The sequence below is a fragment of the Scyliorhinus torazame genome, chromosome 4 (assembly GCF_047496885.1).
Source record: "Scyliorhinus torazame isolate Kashiwa2021f chromosome 4, sScyTor2.1, whole genome shotgun sequence".
Classification (NCBI taxonomy): domain Eukaryota; kingdom Metazoa; phylum Chordata; class Chondrichthyes; order Carcharhiniformes; family Scyliorhinidae; genus Scyliorhinus; species Scyliorhinus torazame.
Genome location: NC_092710.1, coordinates 295,309,658 through 295,333,239, shown reverse-complemented (window position 1 = coordinate 295,333,239; position 23,582 = coordinate 295,309,658). Strand labels below are relative to the sequence as shown.

Below are 23,582 nucleotides of genomic sequence, written 5' to 3'. Positions count from 1 at the left end.
TTTTCTTAATGATGTCCAAATCTTAGTGCCCCCTAGTGGCCATTCGTCACCCAATTTCTTCCTTAAAGTTGCTGACATTTTTCTAAAATCTGTCGCTTTATCTGGATAAATATCACATAATATTTGCAATGAACTGCTTGGATCACTCGTGTTATCCAAGCAATTCCCAATAATCTCGAACTAGTCCTCAAGACTGCGTTGTTCGCCACTACAGTCCAAGGATACAATTTTAGCTTAATCAACTATAGTTTCCAAAACACACGTGGAACTGAACCATCTTTCCGACGTCCCATCAATTCCAAAACACACATGGAACTGAACCGTCTTTCCGACGTCCCATCAATTCCACAATCAACTCAAAACTGAACTATCAATCTTATGATATCCCATCAGGTTTTTTTTTAACCCTCAGTCACACCTACATCGACTGAATTTTTAATTTTCGAATCCCCAGACTGACCTTTGATTTCATCGAGATGATCTTTCCGTACCAACGGCGAGTGACCAGACCAATCAGACCATGAGAAGAGGGGAAAATCAATGTGGTCATTACTACACACATTGTGGGCCCATTTCCACTTTCCTTGTCCAACATCAGTCTAATTCTGATTTCGCAGCTGGCCGGTGACCGTCTGGAGAAATCCCGGGTTTCGGGATCAAATGACAATATTGAATTCTTTACCCGTCAGTCTGGCCTCAATAAAACTCGAGATGGATTTGTAGGTATAGTAATATTTATTTTTAACCAACTTGCAAGGCTGACTCGCTCCACAGAGATTCAGAACACACAAGCTGTCTCCTGGAGCACCGGAACCGAGTGAGATCAGAGACAAAGAAATCTCTGCAAACCTCATTCAAATGGCATCAAGTTTCACATACAAGATTCTCATAGGTCATCCTATACACCTCCTGACCTGGCCATACATCCTGATTGGCTCACTTCGCATTCCTTAACCCTGGGCCTCTTGCTACCCAGCATCCTGTTCCTCATCCTTGCCATGCTTTCTGAATCCCTTTGTCCTTTGTTTGTGAACTCACTACTATCAGACTGGCTCACATCTACATTATTGTAACTAATATTTGAACTAACTAGTTTATATCCATTCGTTTGTTCAATTCCTCAACTTAACCAATCCAAATCCCGCTGCAGACTTCCAGTGTCCTCTGCACTTTTTGCTTTACCACTCATCTGAGTGTCGTCTGCAAACTTGGACACATTGCCCTTGGTCCCCAACTCCAAATCATCTATGTAAATTGTGAACAATTGTGGGCCCAACACTGATCCCTGAGGGACACCACTAGCTACTGATTGCCAACCAAAGAAACACCCATTAATCCCCACTCTTTGCTTTCTATTAATTAACCAATCCTCTATCCATGCTGCTACTTTACCCTTAATGCCATGCATCCTTATCTTGTGCAGCAACATTTTGTGTGGCACCTTGTCAAAGGCTTTCTGGAAATCCAGATATACCACATCCATTGGCTCCCCATTATCTACCGCACTGGTAATGTCCTCAAAAAATTCCACTAAATTAGTTAGGCACAACCTGCCCTTTATGAACTCATGCTGCGTCTGCCCAATGGGACAATTTCCATCCATTCCTTACAGTTGTTACCCCTCACAAGATCTAACGAGATCTTGCGAGATTTCACGATCTGGATCCTGCCCACAATAGTTACGTGAGCTTAACTCTGTTGACACCAGTTCGAACCGGCCCCAGGGTCTACTGGCCTCGCAGAGGAGACCCCAGCTGGGTGCCATTTAGCACTGGTCCCCACAAACGGGGACCAGTTAGAACAAAACCCGGGGGGGGGGGGGGAGGGGTTCCAGGCAATTGGAGGCCCCCCCCATATAGCACTGGTCCCCACAAACGGGGGCCAGGCGGTGCGGCACTTGGAAGGGCATGTCTCCCAGGAGATCGGAGGCTCCCGGTTGGTGGGTATCTGGGAAGGGTAGCACCCTGGCACTGTTGATGCCACCTGGGCAACTTGGCACTGCCAGCCTGGCATTCTGGCAGTGCCACCTGGGCATTCTGGCAGTGCCAAGGCGTCCAGGTGGCAATGTGCCCACACCGGGGATCAGGCCCTGGGGTACCCAGTCCGTATGAGGTGGGGTGAAGGGGGGCTCAAGGAGCCCAACAGCTGAGGTGGGGCATTATGGGAAGCCTGGAGGTTGCGTCGAGGGATTGAGAAATCGGGGCGCCACCAAAAAAGTGCCATTAGATACCAGGGTTGCCATTAGATACCAGGGGGCCATTAGATATCAGGGTGCCATTAGATACCAGGGTGCCATTAGATACCAGGGTGCCATTTGAAACCAGGGGGCCATTAGATACCAGGGTGCCATTAGTTACCAGGGTGCCATTAGATACCAGGGTGCCATTAGATAGCGGAGTCGTTTCCGGCAGCACAGAATGGAATTTTCTTTTTGTTAGATCGCGCCCACTGTATTTTGACTTGAGAATGGAGAGGACAATATTGAACATTGATAGCGGCCAGTTGACTGAGGTGACAAATTGTAAGACTGAAGGAGGGTATGGGCTGGCAGGAGAAGCTTATAAGCGGCAGGTGTAGTTCAGTGTAAAAAAAATAAAGCTTTCTCAAATTTCTCTCCTGTCTCTTCCAGGCCCTCCTCATATTGTGGAAGTAAGAATAGGGGAAAGAAAAGCACCTGAAATGTTAAGATTTCAATGGTATAGAGAAGCAGAAACACAGGCCATTAAAGGTGACAGAGCAAATAAGACCGGAAGCAACAATAACTCTAACAATAACAATAACATTATGGGCAGCATGGTAGAACAGTGGTTAGCACTGTTGCTTCACAGCGCCAGGGTACCAGGTTCAATTCCCGCTTGGGTCACTGTCTGTGCGGAGTCTGCACGTTGTCCCCGTGTGTGCGTGGGTTTCCTCCGGGTGCTCCGGTTTCCTCCCAAAGTCCAAAGATGTGCAGGTTAGGTCAATTGGCCATGATAAATTGCCCTTAGTGTCCATAAAGGTTGCGTGGGGTTGCTGGGTTACGGGGATAGGTTGGAAGTGTGGGCTTAAGTGGGGTGCTCTTTCCAAGGGCAGATGCAGACTCGATGTGCTGAATGGCCTCCTTCTGCACTGTAAATTCTATGAAATCTATGAATCTATGGCAGGCTGCTGCTGACATCTTCAGCCTCATGGTGCAAGTTCCAGGGGGCCCTGCATTACCAGTGGCTGACATGGCCATCAGTGTTTACACTCTTCTGCATGGAGGAAAAGCAGGGAGATGTTAATCATCATGGCTTGTGTGCAGAGGAGTGAAGGTGACTGTTGTGTTGGGCGCTCTGGATCCGTGGAACACATACAGGTCACCAACACATGAAATAGTGCAACACTATTTTATTGAGTCATTAACAGTTTAACATACTCCCACTGTGGGTTAACACGATACTAGCTTTAACTAAAGACCTTTGCCTTGTCCTAACCAGTCGATGCACTCAGCACATGGTGAATGTCTGTGCTGCAGGCTGTGAGCTCTGTCCTACTAGGAGCTCGAATGAGCGGGAACTCTGATGCCCCCTGTCTTTATAGTGTGTGTGCTCTAACTGGTGATTAGCTGCGGTGTTGTGTGTGTTGATTGGTCTTGCTGTGTGTCCATCAGTGTGTGTCTGCACCATGATATACTGGCGTATATTATGACATCCCCCCTTTTATAAAAGAATGTACATGTGTGGCAATAAACAGTGTATGGTGAGAATGTCCCTAACTACGTGTGTGCGAAAGACATATTTACAGGACTATGTATATGAGAACTAAGCTATTTACATGGGAAGGTGCCTGGTGCAGAGAAGCAGTATGCAACAAGAATAACGAGATGAACACTATATACAAACCATGTAAACGATCAAACGGAAGAACAGAACAATTCAGAAAGTCTATAAGTCCACAAAGTTCACAAATTAAGTCTCTGAGGTTGACGACGAATTCTGGATGACCGCCTCAAGGGTGGGTCGGGAGCCGCCGGCTGAGGAGCGAGCTGGACTGCGTCAGAGTGAGGAGGATGCAGAGTGACAGGGATCTCTGCATAGTCCATGGCAGGGTCAGCAGGAGAGCGGGGCGACAGTCAAGGATCATGTAGCGAGCGTGGAACGAGACGAAGGGCATGTCGATTGCGGCACAGAACGGAGCCATCCGGTAGATGAATCAGGAACGAGAGGGGGGCCACCTGCCGAAGGGCAACAGCGGTTGCAGACCAGCCACCATCCGGAAGATGGACGCGGACGTTGTCATCTGGAGCCAGAACAGGGAGCTCAGCTGCACGGGAGTCATGAGCCGCCTTGTGCTGTGCACGGGACAGCTGCATCCGGCGAAGGACCGGAGCGTGGTCGAGATCTGGGACATGAATGGACGGCACCGTCGTCCTCAGGGTACGACCCATGAGCAACTGGGCTGGCGACAGGCCAGTGGACAGTGGGGCGGAGCGATAAGCCAGCAAGGCGAAGTTGAAATCGGACCCAGCATCGGCAGCCTTGTAGAGGAGCCGTTTGACTATATGGACACCCTTCTCCGCTTTGCCGTTGGATTGGGGGTGCAGGGGACTGGATGTCACATGCACAAAGTTGTACCTCCTGACAAAGTTGGACCATTCCTGGCTTGCGAAGCAGGGGCCATTGTCCGACATAACCGTGAGTGGGATGCCGTGTCGAGCAAAGGTGCCCTCACAGGCACAGATGACTGCAGACGATGTGATATCATGCAACCGTGTCACCTCTGGGTAATTTGAAAAGTAGTCCACGAACAGGATATAGTCTCTACCCAGCGCGTGAAACAGGCCGATGCCCACCTTGGTCCAAGGTGATGTGACGAACTCATGGGGCTGCAGGGTCTCACGCGGTTGGGCCGGCTGGAAGTGCTGACAAGTGGGGCAGTTGAGCACTGTGTTGGCTATGTCCTCATTAATGCCGGGCCAGTACACTGCCTCTCGGGCCCGTCGGCGGCACTTTTCCACGCCAAGATGGCCCTCGTGTAGCTGTTCCAGGACAAGCTGGCGCATGCTATGCGGGATGACAATGCGGTCCAGTTTCAGAAGAACCCCGTCTACTACCGCCAGATCATCTCTGACATTATAGAACTGAGGACATTGGCTCTTGAGCCACCCCTCTGTTAGGTGACGCATGACACGCTGTAGCAAAGGGTCAGCCGCCGTCTCGGGGCGAATATGGACGAGGCGTTCATCCGTGGCAGGTAGATTGGAGGCCACGAAGGCCACATGGGCGTCAACCTGGCAGACGAATCCCGCTGGGTCACATGGAGTGTTGACTGCCCTGGAGAGAGCGTCAGCAATGATGAGGTCTTTGCCTGGGGTGTACACCAGCTGGAAGTCATATCGCCGGAGCTTGAGAAGAATACGCTGGAGGCGAGGCGTCATGTCGTTCAAGTCTTTCTGTATTACATTGACCAGCGGCCGATGGTCGGTCTCGACGGTGAATTGAGGAAGTCCGTACAAATAATCGTGAAACTTAACCACACCGGTCAGAAGGCCCAGGCACTCCCTTTCTATCTGCGCGTAGCGCTGTTCCGTGGGGGTCATGGCGCGTGATGCATATGCAACGGGGGCCCATGATGAGGCCTCATCGCGTTGCAAGAGCACTGCCCCAATGCCGGATTGGCTGGCATCGGTCAAAATTTTGGTCTCTTTTGCTGGATCAAAGAAAGCTAAGACCGGGGCCGTGGTGAGTTTGGTTTTGAGTTCTCTCCATTCGCGCTCGTGGGCAGGGAGCCATTGGAAGTCTGTCGTCTTCCTGACCAGCTTCCTGAGAGCCGTGGTATGAGGGGCGAGGTTAGGGATGAACTTCCCTAAAAAGCTGACCATGCCCAGAAATCGGAGGACCGCCTTCTTGTTCTCTGTGATAGCAACCACCTTGTCCGCATCCGGCCGCACACTCAACTGGGAGATGTGGTCCCCGAGGAACTTGAGTTCCGTGGTGGACCAAATGATTATGTCGTTGACATAGACGCGAACACCTTCAATGCCTTCCATCATTTGTTCCATAATCCTGTGGAACTCTTCTGAAGCAGATATGATCCCAAACGGCATCCTGTTGTAACAAATCTGCCAAAGGGGTATTGAATATACACAGTTTGCTGCTGGATTTGTCGAGCTGGATTTGCCAGAATCCTTTTGAGGCGTCGAGTTTGTTGAAGAGCTTGGCGCGAGCCATCTCGCATGTGATCTCTTCACGCTTGGGAATTGGATAATGCTCCCTCATGATATTGCGATTTAGATCCTTGGGATCAATGCAAATTCTCAATTCGCCGGAAGGCTTTTTTTACACACACCATGGAACTGACCCAGTCGGTTGGTTCCGTGACTCTGGAGATCGCTCCTTGCTCCTGGAGGTCCTGCAGCTGCTGCTGGAGGTGGTCCTTAAGGGGTGCTGGGACCCTGCGAGGTGCGTGCACCACAGGCGTGGCATTCTGTTTCAATAAGATCTTGTAGGTATATGGGAGCGTGCCCATGCCTTCGAAGACGTTGTAGTGCTGGTTGACGATGGTGTCGAGTTGCGCCCTGAAGTCGGTGTCCTGAAAGGCAGACGCGTCAGCAGGAGAGAGAGAGTGAACTCTCTCAACTAGGTTCAACACCTTGCATGCCTGCGCGCCAAGCAGGGAGGCTGTCGAGGAGCTCACGATTTCAAAAGGAAGGATGGCTTTGCGTGACCTGTGCGTCACTTCAAGCTGGCACGAGCCGCTAGCAGCAATGACATTGCCATTGTAATCCAATAGCTGGCAGGCTCATGGAAGGATGGCTGGTTTGACACAAAGGCTTTGGAAGTCAGACCGTGCAATGAGATTGACGGAGGCACCAGTGTCCAGGCGGAATCGTATTTGGGACCGGTTGACCGTCAGGGTGGAACACCACTCATCGCCTGGATCGATGCTGTATACCGACAGCGGCTGGTGTCTTTGCTTCGGGGACAGCCTGTTTGTCGTTACGACACCGACTCGAAAAGGCGCCTTCGGGTCCTCGGTGTCACTGCTGTGTGGGAGGTCCGCGTCGGACTCGGTGACCATGGGTTGAATTGCCCGGACATTCCTGCGAGGCTGGCTGAAGCGTTATGAATTGGCAGGCTGAGCTGCTCGGCAGAAGGTAGCATAGTGGCCAAGTCTGCCACATCTTAACCATTGTCGAGATTTGGCAGGGCATTGCTGTTTTAAATGGGTGGAGCCACAGTTGCCACACGTCGTGGCGTCAGCACGTTCGCTGCGCCACCGTGCATGCGCGGTGCGGTCGTGCGTGGTGCGCGCCTGCGCATTACATTCCTCAACGTCGCCGTCCCCTCGTTTGGTGTGCCCAAGTGAGTGATTCCGTGAAAAGTGTGCGAAATGGCCGCCCTCATCCAGGCTGAGGCCCTGGAGTTGCTCAATTGCTTTCAGGTGCTTGGATGTGGGAATACCGACTCGTGGCATTTTCGTGTAGGACACAGGTCTCGATGGCGGTCGCTAGGGTGAGCTGCTTTACTTTGAGGAGCTGCTGTCGTAGGGGGTCCGACTGAACACCGAAAACGATCTGGTCACGTATCATGGAGTCGGAGGTGGGCCCGTAGCTCCAAGACTGTGCAAGGATGCGGAGGTGAGTGAGAAAGGATTGGAAAGGTTCATCCTTACCCTGCAAACGCTGTTGGAACACGTAGCTCTCGAAACTTTCATTCACCTCTACGCTGCAGTGAGTGTCAAACTTGAGGAGGACCGTCTTGAACTTTGTTTTATCTTCATCATCCGCAAAGGTGAGAGAATTGAAAATGTGGATGGCATGGTCCCCGGCCGTGGATAGGAGGAGATCAATCTTCCTGGTATCCGAGGCATCTTCCCTGTCTGTGGTGCAGGCTGTGAGCTCTGTCCTACTAGGAAGCTGCAGCTCGAATGAGCGGGAACTCTGATGCCCCTGTCTTTACAGTGCGTGTGCTCATGGTGATTGGCTGCGGTGTTGTGTGTGTTGATTGGTCCCACTGTGTGTCCATCAGTGTGTGTATGTGTGTCTGCACCATGATATACTGGTATATATTATGACAGTGACCATGAGAGGGGTACTGTGAGACATGTATTTGACGGATAACGGTCTGCGGGTAAGTGTGAGTACTGGCTGTTCAGATTGGGATGTGAGGTACCTGCAGATAGAGGAATAAATAATATAATAATCGCTTATTGTCACAAGTAGGCTTCAATTAAGTTAGGGTGAAAAGCCCCTAGTCGCCACATTCTGGCGCCTGTTCGGGGAGGCCGGTACGGGAATTGAATGCGCAATGCTGGCTTTGTTCTGCATTACAAGCCAGCTATTTAGCCCACTGTGCTAAACCAGCCCCTATGCCTTGGGGCAGCACGGTAGCATTGTGGATAGCACAATTGCTTCACAGCTCCATGGTCTCAGGTTCGATTCCGGCTTGGGTCACTGTCTGTGCGGAGTCTGTACATCCTCCCGTGTGTGCGTGGGTTTCCTCCGGGTGCTCCGGTTTCCTCCCACAGTCCAAAGATGTGCAGGTTAGGTGGATTGGCCATGACAAATTACCCTTAGTGCCCAAAATTGCCCTGAGTGCCCTTAGTGTTGGGTGGGGTTACTGGGGATAGGGTGGAGGTGGTGACCTTGGGTAGGGTGCTCTTTCCAAGAGCCGTTGCAGACTCGATGGGCCGAATGGCCTCCTTCTGCACTGTAAATTCTATGATTCTATGAGTGCAGCTGCAAGGTGTGAGGCGTGAGGCATGCTATGCAGAGAATGTTGGGTAAGTCAGGCTGTGGGGGCATAGCCCTTGCCACTGCAATGCACTCATCTGTCACACCCTCTTGTTGCTGGTCATTTAGTTGCAGTAGTTCCTCAGCCACTTCCTCCTGTGCCTGCTTTGTTGGAGAAGCTGTCCTCTTATCCCCATCACTTCATTGAAACCCTTCAGCTTCCTCGGCAAAACCTCCAGGTGAGGAGGAAAGACCAGAGTAGCCTTCCCAAGTCTCTCTCCATTCCTGTGGATGCTGCAACCGAAAACACCCAAGTTCCGCAGTGTTTCTCTGTGGGCCCTTTAAGCAGAAATCATTCCTCTGACTAAATGGCCGTGCATCCCGCCCTGCCTTCCCTCACTGGTCAGCGGCCGGAGGCAGCCTCTTGACTGATCACCTTTGGGAAAGAGCAACAGGAAGTTCCCGATCCGAAAATGGTTAAGATGCTTCAGCAACATCAAAATGGTAAAGTTCTGACTGCCATTAGCCATTTTAGCCATTTAGAGCGACCTCTGGCAGTACTTCCACTACTAGCCGGAGTGTGCAGAGGGCACTATGTTGACGAGACACACGCCAGTTTGTGTCTGACCAACATCTGGGGCGAAATTCTCCGTAATCGGCGCGATGTCCGCCGACCGGCGCCAGAAACGGCGCAAATCCCACCTGCATCGCGCCGCCCCAAACGTCGCTAAGTCTCCGGCCCGGAAAGGGCTAGCAACGGCGTGACGGCTCAAAAGACGCGCTGCTCCCCCCACCCGACCAGAAGACCCGACCGGAACACCCGACCGGATGGCCGCCGGCCACTCAGCCCCGAGGTTCCCGTCCCGCGATATCGAGGCGCTCCTGGATGCAGTGGAGCAGAGGAGGGAGGCCCTGTATCCCGGACACGGCCGCAGAGTCGCCCCACGCCACAGCCGGCGTCTGTGGAGGGAAGTGGCAGAGGCCGTCAGCGCTGTGGCTCTGACACCACGGACAGGCACCCAGTGCCACAAGAAGGTGAACAACCTCGTCAGGGCAGCCAGGGCGAGCCCCCCCTCCCTGCCCGATATCCATATCCCCCCTCCCCCATATCCCCCCTCCCCCAAATCCACCATATCCCCCTCCCCATATCCCCCATATCCCCCTCCCCATATCCCCCATATCCCTATATCCCCTCCCCATATCCCCCAAAATCTCCCCTCCCCATATCCCCCATATCCGCCCTCCCCATATCCCCCATATCCCCCCTCCCCATATCCCCCACCCCCCATATCCCCAATATCGCCCCTCCCCCATATCCCCCCTCCCCCATATTCCACCATATCCTCCCTCCCATATCCCCCCTCCCCATATCCCCCCTCCCCATATTCCCCATATCCCCCTCCCCCTCCCCATATCCATCCTCCCCCATATTCCCCCTCCCCATAGCCCCCATATCCCCCCCATATCCCCCCTCCCCCATATCCCCCTTCTCCCCCTCCCCATATCCCCCATATCCCCCCTTCCCCATATCCCCCCTCCCCCATATCCCCCTCCCCCTATCCCCCATATCCCCCTCCCTCATATCCCCCTCCCCATATCTCCCATATCCCCCCACCACCATATCCTCCCTCCCCCATATCCTCCCTCCCCATATCCCCCTCCCCATATCCCCCTCCCCATATCCCCATATCCCCCTCACACATATCCCCCTCCCCATATCCCCCATCCCCCATATCCCCCTCCCCATATCCCCCCTCCCCCATATCCCCCCATATCCACCTCACCATATCCCCCCTCCTCCATATCCCCCCTCCCCGTATCCCCCCTCCCCATATCCCCCCTCCCCATACCCCCCTCCCCCATATCCCCATATCCCCCATATCCACCCTCCCCATATCCCCCATATCCCCCCTCCCCCATATCCCCCTCCCCATATCCCCCCTCCCCCATATCTCCCCTCCCCCATATCCCCCCTCCCCCTCCCCCATATCACCTGATCACCGCCTGCGTGTCTAACCATGCATGCTTCATTGTGTATCACAGGAGCAAACATCGAGACACCCATTCCCGCAGATGTAGACCGCCCGCATGATGCCCCTCGGAGACCATGGGAGACGGAGAGACCCGGACCCTCTGGCACGCGATGCCCGCATGATGCCCCGCGGAGACCACGGGAGACCCGGACCCTCTGGCACGCGACGCCCGCATGATGCCTCTCGGAGACCACGGGAGACGGAGAGACACGGACCCTCTGACACGCGACACCCGCGTGATGCCCCTCGGAGACCATGGGAGACGGAGAGACCTGGAGCAACAGGGAGACAACGCCCCCGTCTCATGCGGGTGCGGCGACGCAGTCGTGTGCCACCCAGCGACGAGAGGGGCAGCCACAGGCCCCCGTCACAGCCGAGCCGCAAAACCACAACCCAGGACACCCCTACCCAGGAAACCGAAATATAGGACAGTGACACAGATTGGATGGGTGGAGACGGACCGCCACCCCAAGGTGCCATGGACTCAGAGTCGAACGATGCGCACGACACAACGCCACTGCTGTCACCAACACCCTCCACCATCGCAGAGACGCTCACCTCGGTTGGGCACTTTAGTGATGAGGCGTCTGGTACACTCACTGGTGCGCACAACACAGCCGTCCCGGTACAGCAGGTGGAGGTAGGAGCAGCAGAGGGGTCTGCCGCCCAGATGGATCCCGGGTTCCTGGAGTTACCACACCCACCCATAGGTCCGATGCAACCACCGAACCTGGGACGAGCGAAGAGGGTGACGGCCAGCTTGCGGCGGCTGCAGTCGCAGGTGGAGGAGTCCACCCGCATCCAGGAGCTGGGAGTGGTGCCGGTCATGTGTGCCACCCAGGCCGACACCGCACGGGTGGCGTCCGCGGTGGAGGCAATGGGTGTGACGGTGTCAGACATGGGGAGCGGTTTTCGAGGCCTGGGGCTTTCCGTGCAGGCGGCGTCTGTGGCCCAGGACATGGCTGCCCTCCCACAGGAGGCCATGAGCCAGCGCCAGAGGCAGATGGCAGAGGGGCTCAACTCCGTGGCACAGTCTCAGCAGGCCATCGCCCAGTCTCAGCAGGCCATGGCCCAGTCTCTACAGGGCATGGCCCAGTCTCTGCAGGCCATCGCTGAGGGCATCGGCACCATTGCCCATGCGCGAGACGGCGTCGCCCAGACACAGACAGGGATTGCCAACTCCCTGAGCTCCATGGCTGCAAACCTGCAGACCCCTGTCGATACCAGCACGGGCCTCCAGGACTGGCAGCGCCAGATGTCGGGGGGGCGTCGGATGGCCAGTCCGTTCGCATCCCCCACCCATGTAGAGGCCTGGGGGCCATCGGGCACCCCGAGGGAGGAGGAGGTGCTGGGGCCCGTTCCGGGCCCCAGTGTAGGGGAGGTCCCGGAACACATCAACACCTCGGGTCCCCCCCTTCCGTCCCAGGTGCATCGGGTGGGCAACGGCAGGACAGGCTGGCAGCTCGCCATCCCAGTCGCACGGGCCGCAGCCTGGCCCATCTAGGCCAGGACGCCCCAGGAAACGGCCGCCAAAGGGATCCCGTGTCAGAGGGCAGGAATCACAGGAGTCCACCTCCAGTTCTGCTGTACCGTTTGGGGAAACACCTAGGCGTAGTCAAAGGGCCCGTAAGGCCAAACAATTAGACACTGAGTAAGTTGGCATGGGTGCAGGGCACAGATGAGTTTTAGGGGCTAGGGCACGTGCATGAACTGCTTTCGTTATTAAAGTCAATGTTACACCTACAGAAGCTGCCTTTGTGCTCTGTCCAAGCGTGCGGGGGTGTCATGTACATTGAGCGCAAGTGTGTGTGAGGGGTGGTCTTACCACAATCCCAGGTGAGTCTGCCCCCTTCCCCCTGGGCCGACATCAACATCCCCCTGGGCAGAGGACGGGACCGTGCGCTGCAGTGTCACAGCCGCATGCAGGGATGGTCCGGGTGGATGGTGGTACTGTGGCCATGGGTCAGACATCGTCCAACGATGTGGAGCCAGGAGCTCATCGCAGGGCGGGTTGTCATCATCCTCCATGGCCTGCAATAGACACGCGTCCGCCCGCAACTGTGTGAGCCCGGCCCGTTGTGCCGCAGGTGGATCGGCAATGGGGGTGTGGTGTGCATGCGAGTGGGGTGGGTGGGGTTGGGGAGGGGGGTGAGGGTGCTGGGTGGGTGGATGGGTGGGGGATGTGGGTGGTCGGCTGTTGCCATGGTGTGCGGTCTGTGGCCATACTACCCGATTCCCACGCCCATCTAGTCAGTGAAGCGGGCGTCTATCAGCCTGTCCTGTGCCCGCTGGCCCAGCCGGTAACGGTGGACAGCCACCCGCCCATGTCTAGCCCGTCTGCCCTGACCATTGCCCCCGTCTCTGTACCTCTCTCCCTCTGTCTCTGTCTCTCTCTCTGTCTCTCTCTCTCTCTGTCTCTGTCTCTCTCTTTCTCTGCATCTCTCTCCCTGTCTCTCTCTCTCTCTGTCCCTCTCTTTGTCTCTGTCTCTGTCTCTGTCTCTCTCTCAGTATCTCTCTCTGTCTCTTTCTCTCTCTGTCTCTCTCTCTCTCTCTCTGTCTCTCTCTCTGTCTGTCTCTGTCTCTCTCGCTCTCTCTTTATATCTCTCCCTGTCTCTCTCTCTGTCTCTGTATCTCTCTGTCTCTCTCTCTCTCTGACTCTCTCTCTGTCTTTGTCTCTCTCGGTCTCTCTCTCTGTGTCTCTCTCTGTCTCTCTCTCTTGCTGTCTCTCTCTCTCTCTGTCTCTGTCTCTCTCTCTGTGTATCTCTCTCCCTGCCTCTCTCTCTCTCTGTCTCTGTATCTCTCTGTGTCTCTCACTCTTTCTCTGTATCTCTCTCTGTCTATGTATCGCTCTCTGTCTCTCTCTCCCTGTCTGTCTCTCTCTCTGTCTCTGTATCTCTCTCTCTCTGTCTCTGTCTCTCTCTCTCTGTCTCTCTCTCTCTCTGTCTCTGTCTCTCTCTCTGTATCTCTCTCCCTGTCTCTCTCTCTCTCTCTCTCAGTATCTCTCTCTGTCTCTTTCTCTCTCTATCTCTCTCTCTGTCTGTCTCTCTCTGTCTGTCTCTGTCTCTCTGTGTCTCTCTCTCTGTATCTCTCTCCCTGTCTCTCTCTCTGTCTCTGTATCTCTCTGTCTCTCTCTCTCTCTGTCTCTCTCTCTGTCTTTGTCTCTCTCGGTCTCTCTCTCTCTCTCTCTCTGTCTCGCTTCCCCCTTGTTATAACCTGCCTACTTACCATTGGCTGGGGACTAATGACTATCCCACAATCCTGTGGGAGTATGAGCTTCCCCAATGAGGGGGGCAGAGAAACCACTAGTAAACTCCTAGTATAAATAAAGCTGGCCAGTTCAGGAACCAGCTGGAAGGAGTATGTAGCAAGGGAAGTTACTGCTACTGTTATGTATATATGTTATAGTAAATAAATGTTATTACTTTGTATCCTTAAAACTCGTGCTGGATTTTTTGTGGCCCTTACAAAACCCCTGGCGGGTGTTTATTCTCCCACAGTCGCATGCCTGCTCTTCTAATCATACCCCTTTCTTCCCCCGTGAATAGGATACTCATAATGGACATTAATTCAGTCCATGTGTATATATTAGGACCTAAGAACTGATCGAATTGTTCTGCCAGTCCTAAGGGGTCTTCCATTAACGTCTTCATCTCTTTTTTTGAATGCTTTGACTTCTCCTGAATTTAAAGGAGAATTTACAAATCCTACATCCCTCTCCCCAATAGGGACTTCCCGAAGGGGGTTCATTTTTGTTATTTCTGTTTCCTCTTCCTGCCCTTTCGCGGATCTTAATTGCATTTTATTCTCTCCTTTTTCTGATTTCTCTGATTTCTCTGAGAGACAGGGAGAGAGATACAGAGAGAGAGAGAGACAGAGGGAGACAGAGACAGACAGAGAGAGAGAGAGAGAGAGAGAGAGAGATCAGACTTTCTCTGATTTGCCTTTATTCATTTGTTGGTCATTTGGCGAGTCATCGTCGTTTGTCTTTTTCTTATAAGGGAATTGGCAAATTATCTTGGACGTCCCATTGTTTAAGAGGGGCGGTGGGAACGTCTTCGCCCTGTGGGATTAATGGATATATCCGGGTGGCGTTCCTGCTGGGAAGCCAACAACTCGCGTAACTTACTTCTTTATCGGAACAGGGTTTTTTTATCATTGACATATATATTCAAAATTTGGCACACCCAATCTTCGTCCGAACTGTATTTCGGCCAAAAGACTGAGGGTTTACAGATTGCTTCTTTTATCCATATGAAGCAACAACATTTTATCATTGTTTTCCTGTCCTTATTTTTTGTACAACTTTCAAAATCCCAATTCACTAACATCCGACGCAATGGACTTTCTGGTGGGATATCCTTAGGGATTTTCTTATCGACGCCATCCCCTTGTTTCGAGTTTTTACTTCCCATTGTAATGTAATCAACTTTCACTTATTTCTAAGTAAAGTGTCTAGTTATGACTGGTCCGTCAAAACAATCACAATCCTGAAAGTCCTTATATCATCAATCCGCCCATAAACTTATATGGATGTCTAGATATAAACTCCAGAGTCCTTATATCATCAATCCCCCCATATACTTATACGGATGTCTAGATATAAACTCCAGAGTCCTTATATCATCAATCCCCCCATATACTTATACGGATGTCTAGATATAAACTCCAGAGTCCTTATATCATCAATCCGCCCATACACTTATACGGATGTCTAGATATAAACTCCAGAGTCTTTATATCATCAATCCGCCAATATACTTATACGGATGTCTAGATATAAACTCCAGAGTCCTTATATCATCAATCCGCCCATATACTTATACGGATGTCTAGATATAAACTCCAGAGTCTTTATATCATCAATCCGCCCATACACTTATACGGATGTCTAGATATAAACTCCAGAGTCCTTATATCATCAATCCGCCCATATACTTATACGAATGTCTAGATATAAACTCCAGAGTCCTTATATCATCAATCCGCCCATACACTTATACGGATGTCTAGATATAAACTCCAGAGTCCTTATATCATCAATCCGCCCATATACGTATACGGATGTCTAGATACGAACCCAAGTCAACAAGGTAATACTTAAAAGTCGTTTTTCTTACCTTGCTCCGTGCACAGAGTTGCCTGACTTTCACTCACAGCGTGTTTGCCACTATACTCCGTTATTTGCTTCTTCAGAATGACTACCCTAGGAACGTGCTCAGTTGACCGTGGGTAACTACTCAAGACGAAGTACGAGACCGTTTAAATAACGGGACGCGTCTTCTCGGTTCCTCTTGAGCCGCCCCCCTTGATCAATGAAGATGATCCCGGATGAGCCCCCAATTGTGAGAAACACCGCTCACTTAATAATAATTTACACGTAGTCAAATTCTGAAGAAGTATTTTAGTCAATCGATCTTGCAAGAACGGGTGCCGCTTGTCAACAGTAGCAGACACACAGAATTAACACAGCATGGTTTTTTTATATACAATCTCTGAGAAACACACCCCACTCTCTGCCCCGATGGCCGTTTCCTTATCAGTGATTCCTTATTTGGACTTGTTATGTTCACTTTGGCTTCCCCCTTGCTTCGCCTAGCAGTGGTTTCAGTTAGCTCCTGGTACACCCTTGAACCGTCAATTAAAAATGATGTAGGATGAGGCCCCCGTCTGCACCTGCATCCTGTTATTGTAGATCCTGTTCATTCCCGAAGGTCAGTCACGTTCACAGTTACAACAACCTGGGCCCTTACACAAAACTCCACTTGACATCTTATTTCCCATCAAGCACTATTGTTGACATCTTCTTTGTTAACCAGAGTTTATTCATGTAAAAACAACATGTAAAAACAACATAAATTGCTCATTTCTCATGAATGGGAAACCCCATTGGCCGGCTGGTGGGACAGAGGATCCCGCCCCAGATTTTTAAATTAAAGTTTTGATTTCAAGACAACATCGCTTCTTTGCATGTGTGTGAACACTGCTCATCAAGCAGTGGAAAAGCAAATTGGTAATTCCCCACACACAACCACGCCCAACTCCACATCTCCCCTCACACATACTCACACCCTCAGACCTCCAGTGACACAGCTCCACACACCCACATGAAGCACACCCACCTCTATCCTCTCTGTCTGAGAAGCCATGCGACGCGGATGTTGAGAGATCCCTCTTCTGGGATCAAGCCAGCTCGTCACGCCTTGCGAGGTCTAACGCCCATTGTGGGAGCACTTCCTGGTACATCTACATACTAGAGTGAGACAGTTAGTGGGAATGGGGGAACCCCTGGGGGGCCATCCTCGGTCAGGGTGGGCCGCCTATGGGTTGGGTGGGGGGTGGGGGGCTGGTGTCCCAGTGCCTGTGGGTCCTCCTGGACACATCCTGGATCTTGTTTACCCATTACGGGGACAACATCAGCCCCTGCCTGTGGGGCTGTGAAGTCACAGATGCTCTGTTTGCCTGGGCAGCTAACCATATAAACGTTGGCCTGGACAAGGCCTAACAAGATACCCGGGCAGCAGGATTCTCAGCCATCGCCAGGGTGCCCCAGGTCCGGGGGAAGTGGATGGCATGCATGTCTCCTTGCACTCACTGGGCTATCAGTGGGTGACCGACATCAATGGGATTGGATTTGTTTATTGTCACGTGTACCGAGGTACAGTGAAAAGTATTTTTCTGCGAGCAGCTCAAACAGATTATTAAGTACATGAAAATAAAATAAAGTAAAAAGAAAATACATATTAGGGCAACACAAGGTACACAATGTAACTACATAAACACCGGCATCGGGTGAAGCATGCCAGGGTGCCGTGTTAATCAGGTCAGTCCATAAGAGGGTCGTTTAGGAGTCTGGCAACAGTTTTGAGTCTGTTCATGCGTGTTCTCAGACTTCTGTATCTCCTGCCCGATGGAAGAAGTTGGAAGAGTGAGTAAGCCGGGTGGGAGGGGTCTTTGATTATTCTGCCCGCTTTCCCCAGGCAGCGGGAGGTGTAGATGGAGTCAATGGATGGGAGGCAGGTTCGTGTGATGGACTGGGCGGTGTTCATGACTCTCTGAAGCCTCTTGCGGTCTTGGGCCGAGCAGTTGCCGTACCAGGCTGTGATGCAGCCCGATAGGATGTTTTCCATAGGTTCCACTCCCTGAACGTCCAACTTGTGTGGGACCACCACCACAATATCATGCACGGGTGTGCACGCTTCCCAGGGTGTGTTCAGGACAGCTACATCCTGGGGCAGTCGGTCATCCCTGTCCTCTTCTAGGACCACCCCAGGATGGCCGGTTTTCTCTTGGGGGATAAGGGGAACCTACTGAGGACCTGGCCAGTGCGGAAGTCAGTAACCAATATGGACACCCGATACAACCAGGCCATGAGCCATCCGGACTGTCATTAAACGGTGCATCGGATTCCTGAAAATGCAGTTCCTTGCCTTGACCGTTCTGGTGGCATGCTGCAGTACACCCCCCCCCCACGCGGGGGGAGGGTCGCCCACTTTGTGGTGGTCTGCTATGCCCTCCACAACTTGGCACAGCAGCAGGGCGACATGTTGGAGGTGGATCGGGAAGAATATGTAGCTGTTATATTATTTGTTTGTAGTATGTCGTTACTCTTTGCTTCACTTCCAGAATGGTGATGTTAGATTTCAATGAAACTACCAATCTTCAATTCAAAGCAAATAGGTTTAATGCATAACGAATTAAGTACTAATGGTGAAATGAGTTTATTCACTCTTACAGAACTGTCACTGATGATAAAGTAAATCAGAATAAGTATTAACTATATTTAACTATAAGTATTAACTATGCTATAACTCTCTCTCTCTCTAACTGCTGTCTACTCACTCCTGGTTCGAAGAGGACCAAGATCCTTTGAGATCACTTATTTATACATGAATCGAGTGCTGCCATCTTACACTATGGTGTAGTTGTTAACTCTTTAAATACCAGCATATATACATATCACTCCAGTGGCTAACTCGGAGGAGGCGCCAGACCAGGAGGGGCTGGAGGACGAGCCAGGGGCAGGCCCGGAGGACCAGCCGGAGGATGGAGGACAGGTGGCAGCGGTGAAGGTCTGGCAAGCCCTGAGGCCCAGGGAAGCCTTCACCCTCTCCGGCTTCACATAGAATGCGGCCTCGTCCGTCATCCCACCCCATTCCCTTCTTCCTCTTTCCCCTCCCCCCTCCCCATCTCTATCCCCCTCCACCCCTCCCTTCTCCGCCTCTCCCTCAGTCCCTCCCCCCTCCCCACCCTGTTCCACCCTCCCAGGGTCTGTGTAACATCACTCCAGGGTAATGGAGTCGGCACTGTCAGCGGGTCACTCAGAGGTGCTGATAACCCGCTGAGAGCTGGCGCTCCTCAATCTAGGCCATGGTCTGACTCCTGTCTGTCTGCTGAGTGCTCGCTCACACCCATCACCTGCAGGTGGTGTCCTGGGTAAGGGGGCTGGGGGGGGGGGGAAGGGGGGGGGGGGCGGGCTGGGGCAGGGGATTGGTGGTCAGCCGGCATTATGGGACAAAGTGCCAGAGGCGCCATATTTCTCCAGTGTGAACATTTTAAAATGCTGTGCATGTGTGTCCCCCAACTGCCCCAACCCGCGATGATGCCATCCCACCTTCCCCCTTCCCCACCCTTCCACATCGCACCCTCCCCCCTTACCCCCAACCACCCTACCCCAGTTCTCGCTCAGCGATCCTCGACCTGCTCAGCATTCTATGCTCCACTGCAGCGCCTAGGTGTGGCACCAGGATGCACATTGGAGGTGAAGGCAGACTCCTGCCATGGCCTTTGCTGCCCCTGGTGGGCATCCTCTGGGGACCCTGGGACCGGGGGGTCCCGGCCCACCTGCCACTGGCACATGCCCCGCCGTGCAACCCAATTCCAGGTACAGGCATCGAAACATGCTATTGTCAGGGCAGTGGGCCTCAGGGGAGCTGGTGGCCACTGTCACCGCGTCATAGGGTGGCCCCGGGTTGGCACCCAACTCCTTCTGTTTGGTACCCATAGGGCCCTGATTTTCACCTCGGGATGGAGGGGCAAATGGATCGAGCCCCTGCGTCACCTGGCACTACCAGCCCTGGCCGCTCCCAATGCAGCATTGTGTCAACGCCCTCAGTGATGCTCCTCAGTGACTGCGACATGCTTTGGAGCACCCCAACATTATCGATCTGTGACTGGGACTCCTCCCCCAGCAACCGGGACATGCTCTGGAGGGCCTTGGCAATGTACACCTAAGACTGGGACATGCTCCGCGCACCTTATCAAAGTCCACCTGGGACTGAGACACATCTTTCAGTGACTGGCACATGCTGCCGTGGTTATCAGCCATGGCCGTCACTGACTGTGTGACGCCTTGGACAGCTCCATTCATGCTGCTGACGTCGTGCGCCAGGCCCTCACCTGCGGTCGCCATCCAGGCAGTTGTGGCCTCGGTGCCACGCATTGCTGGCGCTATCGCCTGTAGCCTCTGGGACTCCCCCAATTGGCTATGGACCTGCTCATGTGTCGCTGACATCCCCCTCTGAATGTCCAGGCCGCAGCCTTTCGACTGCATCAACTCTGGGTAAACCTGGTCCAGAGGCTCAGCACCAGGCTGGGACCCAGCTGGGTCCTGGGATCCAGCAGACCTCCGACTTCTGTCTTGTCTGGGTGTTCCTGCCTCCACCTGATGTACATCAGCAACAGTGAGGTGCTCACCAGATTGTGCCCCAGAAGCCTGACCACTACTGTTGCTCACCGAGATGTGTGTCTCTGCACTGGTGGAGGGGTGGGATGACAGCTGCGCCGGAGTTCCCCTCCAAGGGGTCCCCATGGGAGGCGGGGGAGAAGGGACCACCCTGGATGGGATGGGAGGGAGGATGGACATGTGGTTAGTGGGAGGGACGGGTCTTTCTGTATGGCATTAACAACTCTTTTGTGACAGGTCATTTGGGTGGGACCCGATGGAGCCTCACCTCTGCGGCGAGTGCCAAATGTCAACATCGGTGACCGATCTGTCCTCGGCTACCCCCATGACCTGCAGGGCCTGTTCGTCGTAGGGAGTGAGGACTCTGATGTCCTGCACCCCACCCCCTATCTGCGCTCTCTCCTGTCTTTTGTGGACCAACTTCTCCATTGGGGACACAGAGCCCCACGTGTCTTTCATCGCGGGGGTGGGGTGGTTGCGGGGAGGATGGGATCGGGAGTATGGGGGGTGGTGGCATGGGCTGCACTGCTGGGCATGGTGGATGGGCCAGGGCCAGTACAGTGCTGGGCAGGGACGGTGCCAGGTGCATGCTCGTGGGGGGGAGGGGTGGGTGGGGTGGTGTGGTGGCGCCAACCCACCCGTGCGGCCTGGTGAAGGATATTGACCTTCTTACGGCAGTGGGTGCTGGTCCTCCTGGTGACACGTCCGAGCTGAAGGCTGCTGCCACTTCCTCCCAGGCGGCTCTGGCTGCCCTGAACCATGGGGCTGGTCTTGGTGGCATGGCATTGAGCTGTGTGGGGCTGGTGTAGCAGGAGCAGTTTAAGTGCTGTTCTCCCTCATTAGCGGGGAGCTGATGATCACGGTCCCGGCGAATCAGCCGGCGGGACCATTATTTGCGACATGAAGTCCGTGGGGCCTCGATATGTAATCCAAATAACGTTTGATACCGGTGACGGCCTTGCTGGGCCGAGCATCGGGAAGCTCGCGGCAGTTCCTGCTTGCTACTGCATTTAGAAACTTTCCCATTAAATCACGCCCATACATTATTCTGACGAGGACTGTCAAGGTAGATACTGAGAGGCTAACTGGGGAAAATAGAGCATGGGGCATTTCTCAGGATCATCGAGTCCTGAGATGAGGAGTAAAAAAGGGCAGTGAATCTTTGGAATTTGCTAGCCTTGAGGGTTATGGATGTGCCGACACTGAATATGCTTAAGGTTGATATAGGTAGATTTTTATTCTCTCAGAAAATCAAGAGGTACAGGGAATGGGCGGGAAGGAAAGTGAAGTTGAAGCTAAAGATTAGCCATGATTTAATTGAATAGCAGAGCAGGTTCAAGGGACCATATAGTCTATTCCTGCTTCTGTTCACCGTCCAAACACAAAAAGATAAAATAGATTATCTATTATGGGAGATAATTAGGATGTCCAGTATTCTATTAAAAACTACCGGACAAAAAGAGAATGGATAAGTGTTTGATATTTGTGCAGTGCCGCAGGATATTGACTAATTAAAAAGTGTATGTATAATTATAAGCCCTTGGTATAATGTCCTTTCTATAATTATTCACTGCAGAAACTGTGATGCCAGAGGATGATCTCATTGGAGCTGTAGAAAACAGATATGGTGCGGATTTGTTGGATTCTCCCATCCACTCGATGAACCCCACTAGTCCATCAAGGCGTAATTCTGGAGAGTACAGGAGTACAGGGACCATCTCCTATAACTACCGCTCATCCTATCAGTCTTCCAATGGGCCCCCTTCATCAGGCTTGCGGAGGCTCTCATCCAGCCCAGGTGGAGGAGGAGGCTCTTATGACGTGAAAGGAAGCAGTAATACAGGTACATTTCATGCGAGCCACTACCTTTTTTAGATATTGTATTTAAGTTTTGGTGGTAACAGTGTGACAGTTTTTTGAAGTAGAGATTCTGGGCACCGCTAAATCAGTACTGGCATAATGGGCTGAATGGCCGCTTTCCATATTGTACCTTGTGATTCTAAGAAATAGCAAACCAATGGGAGTGTTTTCCTCTTCATTCTTTTCTCTTCCCATGTAACCTTCATCCTCTTTTGTGTTTCTTTCTCTCTGTCTCCCTGCATTTATACAATATGCCAAACCAGCTCAAAAACTGTGGATGGCACACCCTGAAACTAGATGGTTGAAAATGTCTTGAGCTTTCCAGATCTATATCTTCCCCCTAATTCCTCCGGTCATTGCTGTTAGTTTTTGAGGGGGGTGTCTAACCTCTAAATCCACTTACTCAGTATTCATTTGTTCTTTTGAGACTTTAACTATTCAGGCAATAGGAGACAATTTAGTGATGTAATTCAGGAAACATTTATTAAGTAATAAATGATACACTTAACAAAACTAAGCAGCGACTTTACTGGTTTAGCACAGTTCTTGTTTCCAGATTCAGCCTAGGGTTGTGAGGCGACATTGGATTTCCTCTCTCTCTCTGTTTGGAGTCCTCCAGTCTTCTCATTTCAGCTGACCAGCAGTCTTCAGTTTCAGATTCAGCGTGTGCCTGGTAACTCACAGCTGGTACATTTTGAACTCTTCCCAAACCACAACCCATATGCATGTTTAGCGATGTTACTGATTCCTGATTGGCTCATGTGGTGCGTGCTCAGGCTAGGCTTATATCCACTGCATTTTAGAAGAGTAAGAAGTGACTTGAGTGAAACCATTAAAGATCCTGAGGGGTCTCGACAGAGTAGATATGGAGTGGATGTTCCTCTTGTGGGAGAATCTAGAAACCAGGGACCTAAATCAAAACCAATGAAATTACAAAGATATAAGACGTGAGTTGGCTAAGATGGATTGGGCGACTTAACTCAAAGGAATGACGGTGGATGGGCAATGGCGAATATTTAAGGAACAAATGTATGACGTGCAACAGTTATACATTCTTTTCTGATGTAGAAACACACAAAAAACGGCCTAACCGTGGGTTACAAAATAAACGAAGGATAGTATTAGATCCAAAGCAGAGTCATATAAAGTTGCTCGAAAAAGTAGCAAGCCTGAGGATAGTGAGCAGTTCAGAATTCAGCAAAGAGATTGATTAAGAAGAGAGAAATAGAGTATGAGAAAAAAACTTGAAAGTAACATAAAAGTGGACTGTTAAAGCTTTTATAAGTATATAAAAAGACAAAGATTAGTAAAG

At 52.1% G+C, this 23,582-nt stretch overlaps 1 protein-coding gene across 3 annotated transcripts in view; it reads left to right on the top strand.

The window, feature by feature from the left end:
• scml4 (Scm polycomb group protein like 4) overlaps positions 1 to 23,582 on the top strand; it is a 185,906-nt gene that overhangs the window by 140,307 nt on the left and 22,017 nt on the right. For all 3 annotated transcript variants that reach the window (XM_072499955.1, XM_072499953.1, XM_072499954.1), the window contains one exon: positions 21,987 to 22,253. In XM_072499955.1, coding sequence (XP_072356056.1) covers positions 21,987 to 22,253 — 267 coding nt within the window. The remainder of the gene's footprint in view (positions 1 to 21,986; positions 22,254 to 23,582) is intronic.